Source organism: Perca flavescens, chromosome 3, assembly GCF_004354835.1.
Source record: "Perca flavescens isolate YP-PL-M2 chromosome 3, PFLA_1.0, whole genome shotgun sequence".
Taxonomy (NCBI): Eukaryota; Metazoa; Chordata; class Actinopteri; order Perciformes; family Percidae; genus Perca; species Perca flavescens.
This window is the reverse complement of record NC_041333.1, coordinates 2,510,049-2,526,022: the sequence shown is the minus strand read 5'-3', so window position 1 is coordinate 2,526,022 and position 15,974 is coordinate 2,510,049. Positions and strand designations below refer to the sequence as shown.

The 15,974-nt window shown below is 39.4% G+C and overlaps 1 protein-coding gene across 1 annotated transcript in view; it reads right to left on the bottom strand.

Annotated features, from left to right (window-relative positions):
- b3glcta (beta 3-glucosyltransferase a) overlaps positions 1–15,974 on the bottom strand; it is a 101,883-nt gene that overhangs the window by 72,469 nt on the left and 13,440 nt on the right. Inside the window, exon 2 of the mRNA XM_028574627.1 lies at positions 15,208–15,251. Coding sequence (XP_028430428.1) covers positions 15,208–15,251 — 44 coding nt within the window. The remainder of the gene's footprint in view (positions 1–15,207; positions 15,252–15,974) is intronic.

Genomic DNA, 15,974 nt, shown 5'->3' with positions numbered 1-15,974 from the left:
GACCAGCCTCCACCATTGGGGAGATACACAGTGCACAATGCTTATCATGGCTTCTTTTTTTTTTTTTTTTTTTTAACATTAGCCTACCTGTAAACCCCACAAAATAATGTAGTTAATGATTTGCTCCTTGGCCTTGAAAGTAACACTCACTACTGTAGCTACTAAGCTAGTTTATTACAATAAATATAAAACATTTATTTAATCAGGTAAGTACCATTAAAATCAAGATCTCATTTTCAAGAGATCAGAGTACATAAAAACATAAAGCAACAACTTAAAATGTACCATATCAATCATTAAAATAATATGATAAAATAAAAGAAGTCAATTAAAAACAAGTAAAAACAGTAGTTAGCGAGACATGCTGAGTATTGCAGCACGTTAGAGCAGATAAACACACGGTTTAGTCCATTACTTATTCTCATGCTCTTGTGGTTTTGGAAAGGCTCCAAACTCTTTAAATGCCAAGTATTGCTCGAATGACGAGCTCAATGCACACTGTTTTTAGCCTGGTCCTACCAGACTCTGGTACATTTCATTGGTACAGAGAGTCTGGCCACTCTCCATTGACAAGTGTTAACTTCCTTGAAGGCGGGTACTCTGTTGAAGTTTAAAACTATTGGATCTGCCCAGAGCCACTCGGGATCTGCCAGAACCAATTGCTAACGTTTGGTCGTGATGTATGTCATGCACCTGTGCAACAGGAGGGGAGACCGACAACTATCGGCTTATATTTAGCATTAGCATCGCTAGTGTTAGCCTTAGCCAACTCCTTCACCACTAGCGGAGCGAGCTGGAAAATCTAACTGTTCCCGAACAACGTGGGGAGGACGGCCACAAAATCATGGCCACCAACACAACTCAGCAAAGATTGTTCTTGCTCAGGCTTTAACTTCTGGATATTCGGCAGCGTTGTCACAATGGACCGAATGGCTTTGTATCTTTCTAGCACGTCCTCAACGTCATTGTTCTCAGCCACTCCCTCTGTTCGCTGATTGGACCACCAAATATTTGGCCGGAGAAAACCCAAGAATATACCGCGAACCCAGACGGAGTACTGAAGGGAAATGAAAATTGAGCAGAAGTACGTAGGAGGGCGGAGCAAGGCTACACTGTTTTGGCATGTGGAGCCAAAGTTTGACAGACCTGCCAGGCCTAGGTAGTTACGGTTGCTAAGCTATGATTGAACAATCACAGTTCAGGGGATGGATTTATATAACTGGATGGTATCCATAGCAACAAGCACCATCCTGTCCCCAGTCGTAAGGCTGCCGTGCATCACACATTGGTGGTGGTAGAGAGTAGTACCCCCCCTAAAGAAGGGCTGGGCGATATAGAGAAAATCAGATATGACAATATTCTTGACCAAATACCTTGATGTCGATATTGTGACGATATTGTATGGTTGACTATTGGTGCTTTAAAAAAAATGTTATTTACACAATGAGATTTTTGATAAATAATCTCCAGAAATGATTTAATGACTAAGTGGGTAAAGGTAAATAATAGAACAGCTACAACAGTCTGGTAAGTTCATCACTTTACTGTAATGCAGCCTTTAACACCAGGAAAAGACAACACTTACCATACGACCTTACAATATCCAAAATCTAAGACGATAACTAGTCTCATATCACGATATCGATATAACATCGATATATTTCCCAGCCCTACCCTAGAGCACTTTGAGTGTCTATGATAAAGCGCTATATAAAATAAATAATTAATTATTATTAGTAAAGTAGGTAGCAATGAACACTGAAGTAGGCCACTATTACCCATCTAAATTATTTTATATCTATGAGTTAAAGGTTTGTGTATGTGTTCTATGTTTGTGTGGCGTGAAGGGGCTACAACTTACATTTCATTGGGATATGAATAAATAAAACTTGTAAACAACTTCAAATGGCACACTTTTTTCCTTTAAGATGCCTTTCTTTTTTCCCTCTCTCTTTGTATACCAGACTACAATGGACACTTGGATTTGATTTGCTTCATTAACAAATTGGGAATATAAAAGTGAGAGTGACTAATGTTGCTGGATTTAAATTTCACATTTGCAAGGTAATGTAATCAGCAGGATAAATTACAATCTGCTGAATATTTAACTCCTGCAAGCCTGGTTTAATCTACAGCCCAAACTGTCTGCAGACGCAAGTCAAATCTGGAAAAAAGGCTCTTTGCTGTCCAGAATGTAGTTGTTTGTCAGGATATTGCCAGATTTCGTTTAGTTTATTCTTTAAGATTATTTTTTGGGCATTTTAGGCCTTTATTTATGAGATAGTTGAAGACATGAAAGGTGAGAGAGAAAGGTAAGCTCATTTTGTTGAGTACAGTTTTTGTGAGTTCTTGTATAGTGCACCTGCTGCAAAATGCTTTCTACCTCCTGTAAAATGTTTTTTGAGCGAGGTGTTTCTGTTGCGTGTCAGTTGCGTGGCGGCTGTGTGGCATTTTCTGTCTTTACACACCAGAAACGTGTCTGCTGCTGCTGCTAGCCTTGTCTGGACACATGGATGTTTCCCATTGATTACTGAACTGAAGCAGTAGTATACTTCATGTTAAACATAAATATATACTGATCTGATTACAGCAAAGACAACATCAGCAGTATTGACGGCAAAATAGGCTACAGAATATTTCATTTTGTATGGACAGGTGCAATATTTGAAAATCGATTTCGTTTTTTTATTACATTTATATCTGCATTTATGTCAAAACCTAGAGACTTTCAAACATCAAAATGTCATTTATTAATATGTATTTGTGTTAAAATGACAAACATCTTTTCCTATTCTATTTTGCCTGGAAATGCTTACAAACACACTTGCGTGTCATGTGAAAAATAGGCCTTGGTTCTAGTTCTAGCATGAGCCGTGCGTGTCACGCAGGCAGTGTGTAAGCTCTAACCTGTTAACATGGGAGCTGAAATAAAAACAGACACGCCATGCAGCTGACACGCTCACGCCATGCTCACGCCATGCTCACGCCATGCTCACGCCACGCAGCGGACACGCTCACGCCACGCAGCGGACACGCTCACGCCATGCTCACACCACGCAGCGGACACGCTCACGCCACGCAGCCAGTGTGTAGCCGGCCTAAATGGTATAGCTGCGTGGACGACGAGCAAAAGTGTTTTTCAACAATGGAAGTATAGGTTACTCAGAGTGTGTGGTGTATTATTTCTGTTTCTTTAAAGGTGCCCTGCCATACAAAACCGTTTTTACTTGCATTTTTTGAAACATGTTATGCCCATATGTGTTTTTGTTATGTGGTGAATGTGAAAATGAACTGCTACCTCCTTTGTCAGTTCTAGCCACTGAACAGAAATAAGCGGAGAAACCAGGCCAATTACAAAAGCTGCTCAGTCTGACATGTTGCCTGAGCTCATTACTATTCATGAGCTCGCCCAGTTGGGCTGGGTAAAGGATTCTGACAGCCAGGCTCTCATTGGCTAGCTGTTAGCCAATCAGATTCAAACAGCTTAGCTTGTTGAATATTAATGAGAACTGCTAGAAATCAAGCTCAGTCTTCCTCTAGGCTTTCTATACCATGCTAGAATGGCTTGAAACAAGGTAACCAAGGCATTTTATCCACAAAAAATGGTAGACAAAATGGTAGAAAAAAGTCCATGGTAGACCTTCAGACATTACCACAAAGTAATGACATATGGCAGGGCACCTTTAAAAGTTTCTACTTCTCTTTACCTCAGGTCTACTTGTGTCAGTATCAATACTAGTCGTGTGTTATTCTATAAAGTTGATAGGTTAGTGGTTAGTATTGGTATGTAATGTATAGGTTTCATCCTCTCACACAGTTCAGCAGGGACACTTAGTCAGAAGACTGTACTCAGAGGGATTCAGCTTTGGTCCAAATCTGGTTGCCTGGGACAACGGGGCAACCGTTACAGTCAAGCCCTGCTGTGGAAGTAATTTAGTTTCACAGTATGCTCCCTGGCCTCCATAAGATGGCTGATAGATATTTTTCACCAGATTTTAGACATAAAACCTTTTGGTTACAAATGAAAACATTACTCAGCTTTCTGGACTATATCTCAGTATTTTGGTTTACTAGAGCGGTTTGCAATCTCAACCTGTATCTGTTTATGATCACTCAAACTGATCACTCCAACTCAAAAGAAACTAATAGCAAACACTCAAAGTAAATTAAATTAGTTGGCACTAATATGACGCGATACTGTTCTGATAATCTGTCTACGTCGACATCTTATTTGATAAGTCAAATCTTTCATAAAGCAGTAACGTCAGCGTTCTGTCGCAGACTGAACAGACGGACACACTGAACCAGCAGCCAACACTACAACCTCAACTTTTTTTCTTCCTTTTAATAATCCTATTAATATTTGTGTTGACTGCAAAAAGGGACTGTACTGATATCGCGAGATAACTTCACCTCGACCAGTAATATTGCTAGAGGTTATTAATTAATCAAATAATCGATGCATCGAATCGTGGACATGGACGATGCTGCATCGATAATCGGCAGACTCATAATCGATTATTTCCTTTTACAATTTAATGTAGGCCTAACAACATTTCTGTTTACATATTCTGTCATGTTTTGCACGAAGTGCCATTTGCTCAGTGCTGTAGTTTTATGTATCCAATGTATTTAGTATTAGAGCACTGCAGAATGTTTGGTTTTTGAAGCTTGAAAAGCTATGAATTAAATATCCTACATGGCTTTAATAGAAAAATTGATTTGACGCGATGCATCGAATCGAAGACATGATAATCGTAATCTAATAGAAAGACCAGTGAAGATTCACACCTCTAAATATCATCACGTTTTAATATCATCAGATCTCATCACACCTCCAGCATTTCTGTTAAAGGTATGCCATTTATATGAATTGTAACTGTACCACTTCAGAAGGAACACAGCCAAGTACACAGTTTATAACTTGTTAACACCTTCTGCTAGTTTTTGCTATATATAGCTTGAATATTAAATATTCAGACTTTTGCAACTCTAGCCTTATCCAAATAATATGGTTCCAGAAAAAGATAATGATAATGGATGCAGGCGAGTGTGTACGGCTGATAAGCATAGCTTTTGTCCAGTTGCAGTGGAATCTCCAGGTGCACAGTGGCAGCATTCATGCAGATTTGTAATGACAGAAAAAGATTTTTTTTTTTTTCTGCTGAGATAAGGTCACTGCAGAGGAGTTGAGGCAGTGATTCTGACATCACTCACATATCACTCCTTGAGTTTTATTTTCTGCCCAACAACTGCTCAAGGTAATGAGATGCTGGAGAATAAGAAAAGCTCTTATGCATGTAGTGACAGCTATTTAGGCAGCACAGATGAAAGCTCGAAAACAAATCTTTACAAAATGATGATTGACAGAAAGCATGCCAACCTGCAAACAACAGAGAAGATGGTATTCTCCAATTAGACGTGATGACTTTAATGGAGTGTGTCATGAAAGAAGGCAGCAGCTATTTTCCTTCAAGTCATTATGCCAACAACTGAATGGCACTTACGATTCAGTGCAATCTATACAGAGCTGAAGATCTCTGCTCTCAAAAAACAAAGGGTGGCAAATAAGAAGTGTATGTCTCTTATGTGGATTACAAGTTTACACTAGTGTTATTTTGGCATAATTTGGATACATGTGCCGTTCCTGTCACCTCCTGCACAGCCTTGGAAGGTCCAGTGTGTAACGTGTTTAGTTGTTCATTATCAAAATCTGTGTTGCCCGTTCACAAACTTGTCCTTTTTCATGAATATTTACCTCCACCATCAATTCCAAGTATTCCTATAGGCTTGAAATTTAACATGTGCAATTGCATGAACTGGGGTAGACGTTCCATATTCATGCTCCATCTTGAAATACGTTAGCCGGTGAGGGACATACAGGACATACTGCTCCGCCTTTCGCATTTTTGCTGTCACATGATAAACTTACAGCTGCTGCTAATGCTGCTAATGGGTATCGTAGCTTCCCGGCAAGTTTGAAGAAGGAAACATGGAGGACCACACATATTCAAAATCCAAATTTCAGGAACAGGAGTCGTCTTCTTCTTTGCCCAGACCGGCTTTTTGAAGTGTGAAGGCTACCGTAGCTGTAATACCTACTTTGAACTACGTGGTGCGAAAGAGTTGATATATGATCTCAAAGCTAGATGAGAGAAATTCCTATACAGTGGACCAATATGAAACTACCATTTAACCTGGAAAACACATGAAATAACTCAATGACCAGAGGTGTCAAGTAACGAAGTACAAATACTTCATTACCATACTTAAGTAGAACTTTTGGGTATCTATACTTTACTGGAGTAATTATTTTACAGCAGACTTTTTACTTCTACTCCTTACATTTTCACGCAATTATCTGTACTTTCTACTCCTTACATTTTAAAAATAGCCTCGTTACTCCTATTTCAGTTTGGCTTGTTTTCATTCCGGCTCGTCATCATTCAAAAAAAAACAGACACAAAAAAAGTTCTTTAATGTCGCCTTGTGCTCCTTTTTTCTTTTCTTTTTTTAGATACACTTTTTATTGTTTTATATTTTTGAACATACAGAACAGACAAATACAATTGAACAAGGTCCTCCTTTTTTGTGTGGAGGTGGGGTAGTGCACTATAGGCCTCTGTGGGGGCTAAGCTTTTGTCCTTAATGGCATTTTTACTTGAGTATCAGGATGCATAGTATCTTGGATACTATGCATCCTGATAAAGAGATGATAGAGAGATGATTTTATGGAAAGTACCCCATGCCAATCTCTAGGTATGGTGAAGGGCATGTGATGATGTGGGGCTATTTTAATTCCAAAGGCCAAGGGAACTTCATCAGGATGCATAGTATCCTGGATCCATGAAATAACTGGCCTTTAAAAATAAAAATCTGCCTGCCTCTATGAGAATTTAACATAGGGGTGGACTGACTTTTGTTGCCAGTAGTTTAGACATTAATGGCTGTATGTTGAGTTATTTTGAGGGGACAGCACATTTACACTTTTATACAAGCTGTAAACTTAAAGTGATGGTTCGGAGTAATTTCACCCTAGGGTCCCTTTGCACCATGACCTCGAGCCAAACACCCCCCCAGAAGCTTTTTTCAGCTGGGTCTAGCATTGGGAGAGTTAGCGTAGAGTAGCGTTATCAGCTGAATAGCTTAGCGCAGGGGCTAATGGACCCACGTTTGTATCTCGTAAATGACCCCACTAATAATGCCCGAAATGATACCAAACGTCTACTGTAGTACATATAGGTTATGTACTCATAAAACGATGGATTGGAAAGTTTGTAAGTACACCACAAGTTTATGAACACTTGCCTGCTGGCTTCTGCTCTCTGCTGTTGTTGCTGCTGCCGGCAGTAAGACGAGTGCTTAGGGCTGTCTACAAGTACTGTAGTATAACTAGCATGAGACAAGTAATAACTGAGGTAAGTTTGGAGACATTACCTTATTTAATCATTAAATTAATAAATATTTTCGGTGTAGTAATTTGTAGACGGCCCTAAGCACTCGTCTAACTGCAGGTAGCAGCAGCAGCAACAGAGAGCAGAAGAGAGCAGGCAAATGTTCATAAACTTGTGGTGTACTTACAAACTTTCCAATCCATCGTTTTATGAGTACATAACCTATATGTACTACAGTAGACGTTTGGTATCATTTCGGGCATTATTAGTGGGGTCATTTACGACATACAAACGTGGGTTCATTAGCCCCTGCGCTAAGCTATTCAGCTGATAACGCTACTCTACGCCAACTCTCCCAATGTTAGACCCAGCTGAAAAAAGCTTCTGGGGGGGTGTTTGGCTCGAGGTCATGGTGCAAAGGACCCTAGGGTGAAATTACTCCGAACCATCACTTTAATACTTTACATTGTAGCAAAGTGTCATTTCTTCAGTGTTGTCCCGTTAAAAGATATAATGAAATATTTACTAAAATGTGAGGGGTGTACTCACTTTTGTGAGATACTGTATGTGTGTCGTATGACTGGTTGTTGCTTTTTCCGCACATCTAGGAACATCGCCTGAAGGCAAAGTTGCCCCTTTCAGAATGAAGCTTCCGGTTGTGGCGCTGCAATTTCTTTTAAAAGTGTCCTCATGCGTCTTGAGACGACCCGAATGGTGGCAGAGTGACAGGAACATTAGCAAGTTGAAGTTATTCATTGGCTTTGCAGGACCCTCAGCAGGAAGTTTCTAAATAATTCCTTAGTGTCGTCCTTGTGCATCCTCTCACTGTTTGGAGTCCTCGGAGTGCATGAGATCAAGGCACTTCTGCTCACATTAGCAAACTTGTAGTAGACTTGTTGTTTAGGCTTGAAGCCCTGAAGCGGTAGATAATCACGCCACGGTACCTGTGCATGTCTTCGTCAACTTCTCCAAGTCAGTCTAAGTTCAAACTGATGACAGTCATCAGAAGCTCCAGGCAGTCTTTAAAAGGAGGAGGGGGAGAGGATGCTAAAACATGTTCTGTATGCAAGCCACGGAGAGACAACCACTGAAAACTACTGCTGCAACCACGTGTCCTGCTTTACATATCATAAGGCTTTTGTAGCAGTGTTATTGATCAAAGCAAAGCTTGTAACGTTTCAAATCCTGCCTGCAAACTGAGACAGATGATCATCTTTTCCTCCACCGTAAGGGAGCAAACAATAAGCCGCAGAATCACACTGAAAACATATTTATCACTTTTACAGACATGTTGTTTAAAGACTTCTGAGATCAGTGTTACCCATCTCACACACACACACACACACACACACACACATACACACACACACGTGTGAATTGTTTGGGGGTTCCGTAGCAACCAGGCGCTTGTTGTGTTGCAGCCATGGAGCACAGTAAGCGACGCTCTAGTGTGACTTTATTTTACGTTGAAAAAGCTGTAAAACGTTCCTCTTATTTGTGAAATAAGCATGTGACCCATTTCAACTCCACCCCTCAAAGAATCGATAAGAACCGGAGAAAGAAGGAAGGAAGAATCAGAATTGGAATCATAATCGTTAAAATCCAAACGTGTATATTATGTAAGGGATAATGTAGAGCGAGGCTTCGTGTTGGGGTCCTGATCACCCTGTCGGGGTTGTATTCGCTATAACAACCGCCTCGCTCTACATTATCCCGCTTATTACATGGCTACTTACCAAATAAATCAATAATTTGACTAATAACTTGACAAAATATTAATTTAAATGGGAGTTTATGGATTTAAATACGATTGTATTGCTTCCACTAGAGAAAATAGTCCGTTCCGTCTCTACGGTTGGAATCCTGCATCCATAGCAACGTAAAAACTCTGTAATGCAATCCTTCTGTGTGCATTGTTTTAACCTTCAACGCACACAGATCTTGGCTCAGCTGTGTGTGTGTTTTAACGCACACACATCTTGGCTCAGCTGTGTGTGTGGAGCTCGGGCATCGCTGTATAGAATCCCGGCATGTGAATAGAGATGTAAATACAGGGGGCTTGGTTTTTGCTCTAAATGCTTGAAATGATAAATAACGGAACACATTTTTTCCTCTTTACACTTTGTGAATTCATGATTATTCTGCGGGCCAGACTAAAAGCTTTGGCGGAGGGCCGCCAGTTGACGTTGGCTGCTCTACAGCGACACTAGCGGCTGGCTGACCAAATCGCTCTTCCTGCAACGTGAACGGGGGTAAACACGGGGATTTGAATGGGACTTATGTATCGATACTCGCGGCTTAAAAATTGATACTTTCTTGGGGGAAAAAATATCGATTTATATCGCAGAATCGATAAAATTGCTCAGCCTTAAAAATATATATATATATATATATATATATATATATATATATATATATATAAAAAAAAACACACAGACGCACACTAGGGCTGTCAACGAATATTCTAAATTCAAATATATATTCGAATAGTTTTAAAAAAACGAATTTCGAAGGTAAAAATTAATATTCAAATTAAAAAAAGAGCTGTCTGCTCTGCTAGCGCGCCTGAAAGCCGTTACATACTGAATGCAGCCTAGCTGGCGCATACAAATGTGACATCATGAGATCTCCGTGACTATTTATACCTGCGCTGGTGGTCGCAACACTAGCTGCAGTCTTCTCCTGAACAGAGGTGGCACTAATGAGCAAAGGCTACCGACGCTGCTCTTTCTACGGACCAGAAGAAGAAGAAAAAGGTAAACAACGGCAGAACTGGCAGCAGCATTGCAGTCAATGCTTCGATTTGATTCACTGACCTACTTTGTCGGATCGAGCCTTTCATTCACCATAAAAGAACTCATCTTAACCCAGTAAGTTTACCAGAGAGACCTGCAGTCACTCTGAGAGTCCTGGCATCACATTGTCGGCGAACTCATTCAGGCTCCTGTTAAACGGTTTGTCGCGCGCTGCTGAAAAAAAGAGCTGTGCGCGACCTCGGCGCGGCCGGATATTGCATCATTTTGACGTCACGGCGCCACCTTGGATGCATGCGCAACCAGATGTTCAAATAGTTCGAATATTCGTTGTTATATATATATATATATATATATATATATATATATATATACACACACACACACACACACACACACACACACACACACACACACACGTTTTAGAACATCCCAATTTTTCCAGGTTGTTATTGAAATTCATGCAGTTCAATGTCTTATTGTACTCTGAAATGAAGGAATAGCACAAATGAACAATTTAAGTTAAAAAGAAATCATGGAATCAATTTATAAACCAAAATGTATTCTAAATTGTTGACTCATCAAAGTAGCCCCCTTTGGCAGATATAACAGCTGAACACACTCATTCTTTCTACAATGATAATCAAATATTCTTCAGAAAGTTCTTCCCAACTCTGTTGCAGAAGTTCCCATAAATGTGTGGCACTTGGAGGTTGCTTTGCTTTCACTTTTCTGTCCAGTTCATCCCAAACCAGCTCAATGGGGTTTAAGTCTGGTGACTGTGCTGGCCACTCCATGTTTTTAAGCTTACCATCTTGTTCTTATTTCCTAAGGTAGTTCTGGTATAGCTTGGACTTATGTTTTGGGTCATTATCTTGCTGTAGGATGAACCCCTGACCAACTAGGCCCATGTACCCAGAGGGTACTGCATGGTGCTGCAAAATGCTGTGGTAGCCGTTTTGGTTCAGGGTGCCTTTCACTCTGTACAAATCACCGACCCTTGATCCAGCAAAACAGCCCCAGACCGTCACGCTTCCTCCTCCATGTTTGACAGTTGATGTCACACACTGAGGAACCATCCTTTCGCCTACTCGACAGCGTACAAAAATCCTGCGTGATGAACCGAAGATTTCAAATTTTGATTCATCAGTCCATAATACCTTCTTCAGTCTTCAGTAGTCCATTGACGATGTTTCTTGGCCCAGGCAAGCCTCTTTTTCTTATTCTGACGTCTTAGCAATGGCTTTCTTGCTGCAACTCGACCTATCAAACCTGCAGCTCCAAGTCTTCTCTTTCCAGTTGAAACTGAGACTTCTTATTACGACCACTATTAAGCTGTGCTTGAAGCTGTTGTCCTGTGAGCCGCCTATCACGCAAGCTGTTGACTCTCAGAAACTTGTCTTCTGATTCTGTTGTGGCTTTGGGTTAGGGCTGGGCGATATATCGATATTATATCGATATCGTGATATGAGACTACATATCGTCTTAGATTTTGGATATCGTAATATCGTGATATGACATAAGTGTCTTTTCCTGGTTTTAAAGGCTGCATTACAGTGAAGTGATGAACTTTTCTGAACTTACCAGACTGTTCTAGCTTTTCTATTATTAATGATTATTTATCTAAAATCTAAGTGTGAAGATATTTTGCGAGAGCACCAACTGTCAACTCTAGAATATATCGCTGCAATATCGATATTGAGGTATTTGGTCAAGAATATCATGATATCTGATTTTCTCTATATTGCCCAGCCCTATATCAGAAAATATGGGACGTAGAAATGAGCGCTGAAAATGTGTAGAAGAAAAATTTAACAATTTAAAACGTTGGAAAAAACTAAAACAAACCTTATGGAGCTTTGATTTAAAAAAAAAGTACTCCTGTTGTTATACAGTATTTATGTTTACATTTTATTGTTACTTGAACAGCTGAGCATTAAATCATGAACCAGGTGAAGAAACCTGTTTATTATTTATTCATTTGATTTTGCAACTGTTCACTGAAATAGCCGGTTTCTATGAAACTACATGTGACATGTCATATTTGGCTTTGACTTTGACTGAACATTTGCTCTCACTTTGCGGAAAAAATATCGGGATATATATCGTATATCGATATTCAGCCAAAATATATCGGGATATGACTTTTGGTCCATATCGCCCAGCCCTACTTTGGGTCTGCCAGACCTCTTCCTGTCAGAGTTTCCCCCAGTTTCTAAGTGCCTTTTGATGGTGAAGAATACTGTACTCACTGACACCTTGACTTTCTTTGCAATTTCTCTGTAGGAAAGACCAACATTCTTAAGTGTTATGATGGTCTGTCTCTCTTCCATTGTTAATTGCCTTTTTCCCGCCATTTTTATAGCAACACACTACTTTCTGCAGTACAATACTGTTCATATAATACTCACGAGGGTATGGTACCACAGTGTGTTCCAACAATCCTTTTATACAAACAGAGGGGGTTGTAAGTAATCCAGACAAGTTGGAACACCTGTGTGAATTGGTAGCACCAACTTTCAAAGCTTGATCAACCTCCATTGCTGCAGAACAGCTTTACATTGTTTACCCATTTCTTGTTCCCTGAAAAAGGCCTTTTTGTAAAATACTGAAATGTACATTATTTTTCAGTTTAGGGTATCCTTACTTTTTTTTTTTTTTAACCTCAGGCAGTTCACCACTTACCTTTGTACCATTTCAAGCTATTCATTGGACTTGAACTGCTAAAATTTCAATAAAAAACAAAAAAAATTGGGGTGTTCCAAAACTTTTGACCGGTAGCGTATATATATAAAAACACTATAATCTCATCTTCTCAGAAGCCATGTAGATAAGAGTACAGCCATTTATTAAAATGATAAACACAAAAAAAGCCACTAGTCAGTAATTTTAGGCTGAAACAATCACAATGAAGCTCTGCAAGACTGTGCCAAAACTGTTCCTGTGAGTCTATTTCTTTTTAATAAAATCCAGTGACTGACTGAAAGATAGAAAATATGCAATAAACAATCAATCAATCTATACTTTAGAAAAAGAAAAGACAATTGCTGGATATAATATAAAGGGTTAAATCATCAAAACACCAACTTGGTCTTCAAAATGAAAGGGTGTGTAGCATACCCTGTGTTTAGGCCAGCGTGAAGTATTCAAACTATCATTTAGTCAGAACTACATTAATACTGTATGTTTCTAAACAACTCGGCACAGTTGAAAGAAATATCAAGTTTGGTGTGTTCAACAGCTGAGGTACTTTATGGCTGTTGGCCACTCAAGTTCCTAAGAACCAAATCTCAAATATTTACCTCACAAAACACTTTATATATCTAAATATCTTTGTTACCATGGATTGGAGAGACATTTTTTTGGATTGGCTTTGTCCAAAACACTAAAAATAATTAATTATTGATCTGGATCTAGATATGCATTGTGTTGTCTATGAACAATAATTGCTGATTTGTTTTAACAAATCGGTTTTAAGCTACACTGACAAGGCCCCACATACAGTAGATTGCAACTTTGTTATAAAGGCAATACTCCTCTGTGGCTTTACTTAGCAACTGGTTTACTTTTGAAATAATAAATCAAGTGTGTTAATTTTAGAATCTGTTCATTTATAAGTATGTGTTGTATAGCCAACAGTATGTAAATGACTGCCTGGCCATGACTTTCCATGGCTAATCTGGAGCGCTTTCATGGCCTACAAAATTGTGCTCCTCTCTAATTTGTTAATGTTGTTGTTGTTAGGCTCAGGAGATCTGAAACGGGGTCACAACCTGGTTTCCACTCTGCAGGCGGGCTTGGTGAGAAAAACACACGACAAATATTACTGGGTACAACAAATGTCTGATACAAGGTGTAAAACACACTTTGGCCATACTCTCTGTCTGGGAAACGCCTCTAAAAAATAACAATATTAAAAAATCTGAATGCATGTGAATGCATTAAGAAACATGGGGCATGTGGGGAAGAGTGAAGGAGACGAACTACTGCCGTGTTCCCGTGGTAACGAGGCAACACCCCCCACGAGCTCTACAAAACAAAGCAGCCCCATGTCAGGGTCAATAAGGGAGGAGTGGACACAAAAAAAAAGAGGTTTTTCTGATGCTTTTCGTGTCAGAGTTTAGACAAAAATGAACTCCACAAAGATTGTATATAATGTCCTTAGACATTTTAGACTGACTTTTATTCCTGATTTCCATTGTTGCCAAAAACACTGCTCTTTTCATTCCTTTAATGGGTTTCTTCTCCTGAATGAATGGATGTCATTTTAATCTTTGCTTCGACACTGACAGGCAGCTGTCCCTAATCGTTCTTTTATAGGAAAGAAAAAAAACAACTGGAGATTGTGCGAGACCGTGTTTTGACAGGATCCTTTCCCTAAAGGCACACTGGTAACGTGGCACAAATATTTTCAGGAAAGACAAAGGACTTGAGCTAAGTTTTTTGTTCAAATAAGAGGCCGATATCTTTGTGTGCTTCTCACAAACAATCTTAACAGAGAATACTTTGTTTCAGGAGGTTTAGTTAATGACACTTACTGCCTAACACCATTTACAAGAATGTGAGCAAAATGAAAAAGTGACAAAGCAAACGGGTGAAACTTCCTCTGCAGGAAAGGAAGCGGCTGACATCAGTAAAAAAGCAGGACAGTAATTTTCCATTTTTGTGATGCTAAGCACCTCCGCCAGGAGACTTACTGTCAACATCTTCTCACACCAATGAGAAGTAGAGCAACTGAACATGTTAATTATTTATCGAGCAGCAACTGCAGACTTGGAAAATGCAACAGCAAGAAAATCATGTCACACCGGAGGATAGAGCGAATAGATTTGTGTGCCGGAGCAAATTAAGCGTCTGATGTAGAGGACAATAATCAATCCGTTTAAAAAAAACAAAAAAACATGGTCCTTCATTTCAGTGGTCAGGTAATTAAGGCTTTAATAGAGGTGAGGACACCAGCAAATGAACGATTAACACTAATTATCAAGAAACTAATAAAACCACAAGGGTTCAGACTAATCTGCACACAGGAAATAAAGAATCACATGTTTTTTTCTTACCTGTGAGCCTTTTCCTGAGCTGCCGGCAGAAAAGTTGATAAGAACTGTAAAAATAGAGAAAATTATGTTATTTTAGACCTGTTACAAACAGCAAGCACTCCTTTTGAACTGTCTCCTCTTTTCTTCAGGCTATCTAAAAGCTGCCGTACACAGGCAGGGCTGAACAAAACAACTCACTTTGGGTTATTACTTTCGAAAAAATAAAAACAAATGTATCTAAAAAACTTTTAAAAGAAGAGCCCTCAATTCCTTTGTGATGTTGGATCTCTGACAGTACCATTCATCTATTTCGAGTTTGTAATTAGAGCCCAGAGGGATTCTATCCAATTACATTGCCATCGATTCTGAGATGAGAAAATCTTCCCAGAAAGATTCCCAGGATTTCAAATCAATACACATCAAAAACAGCAGTTTTCTCCGAGAAAAGATTCATACAGCTATGTTTGTGTGCTACGTTTACATCAGATCAGGCTGCCCCCACTCAACACCACTCAGCTTTAAATCAGACTTTAATTAGGTGATAGAACCGAGAAAGAGTTACATTTCCTCTCCTGACTTGTTGCAGCAGCCATTAGAGGGCAACTGAGAGTGTTGATTAAAACCTACATAGCAGCAATCAAGTTGAAATTCCTGCTATAGTGTCATATCCAATATACATACATAAAGTATAATAAAATATAAATATATAAAAAGGTACACATACATCTTTAGATGGATACAATCTCTGCGACTTTGCGTTTATGACCCAATCTGCAGTAATTTGGTCA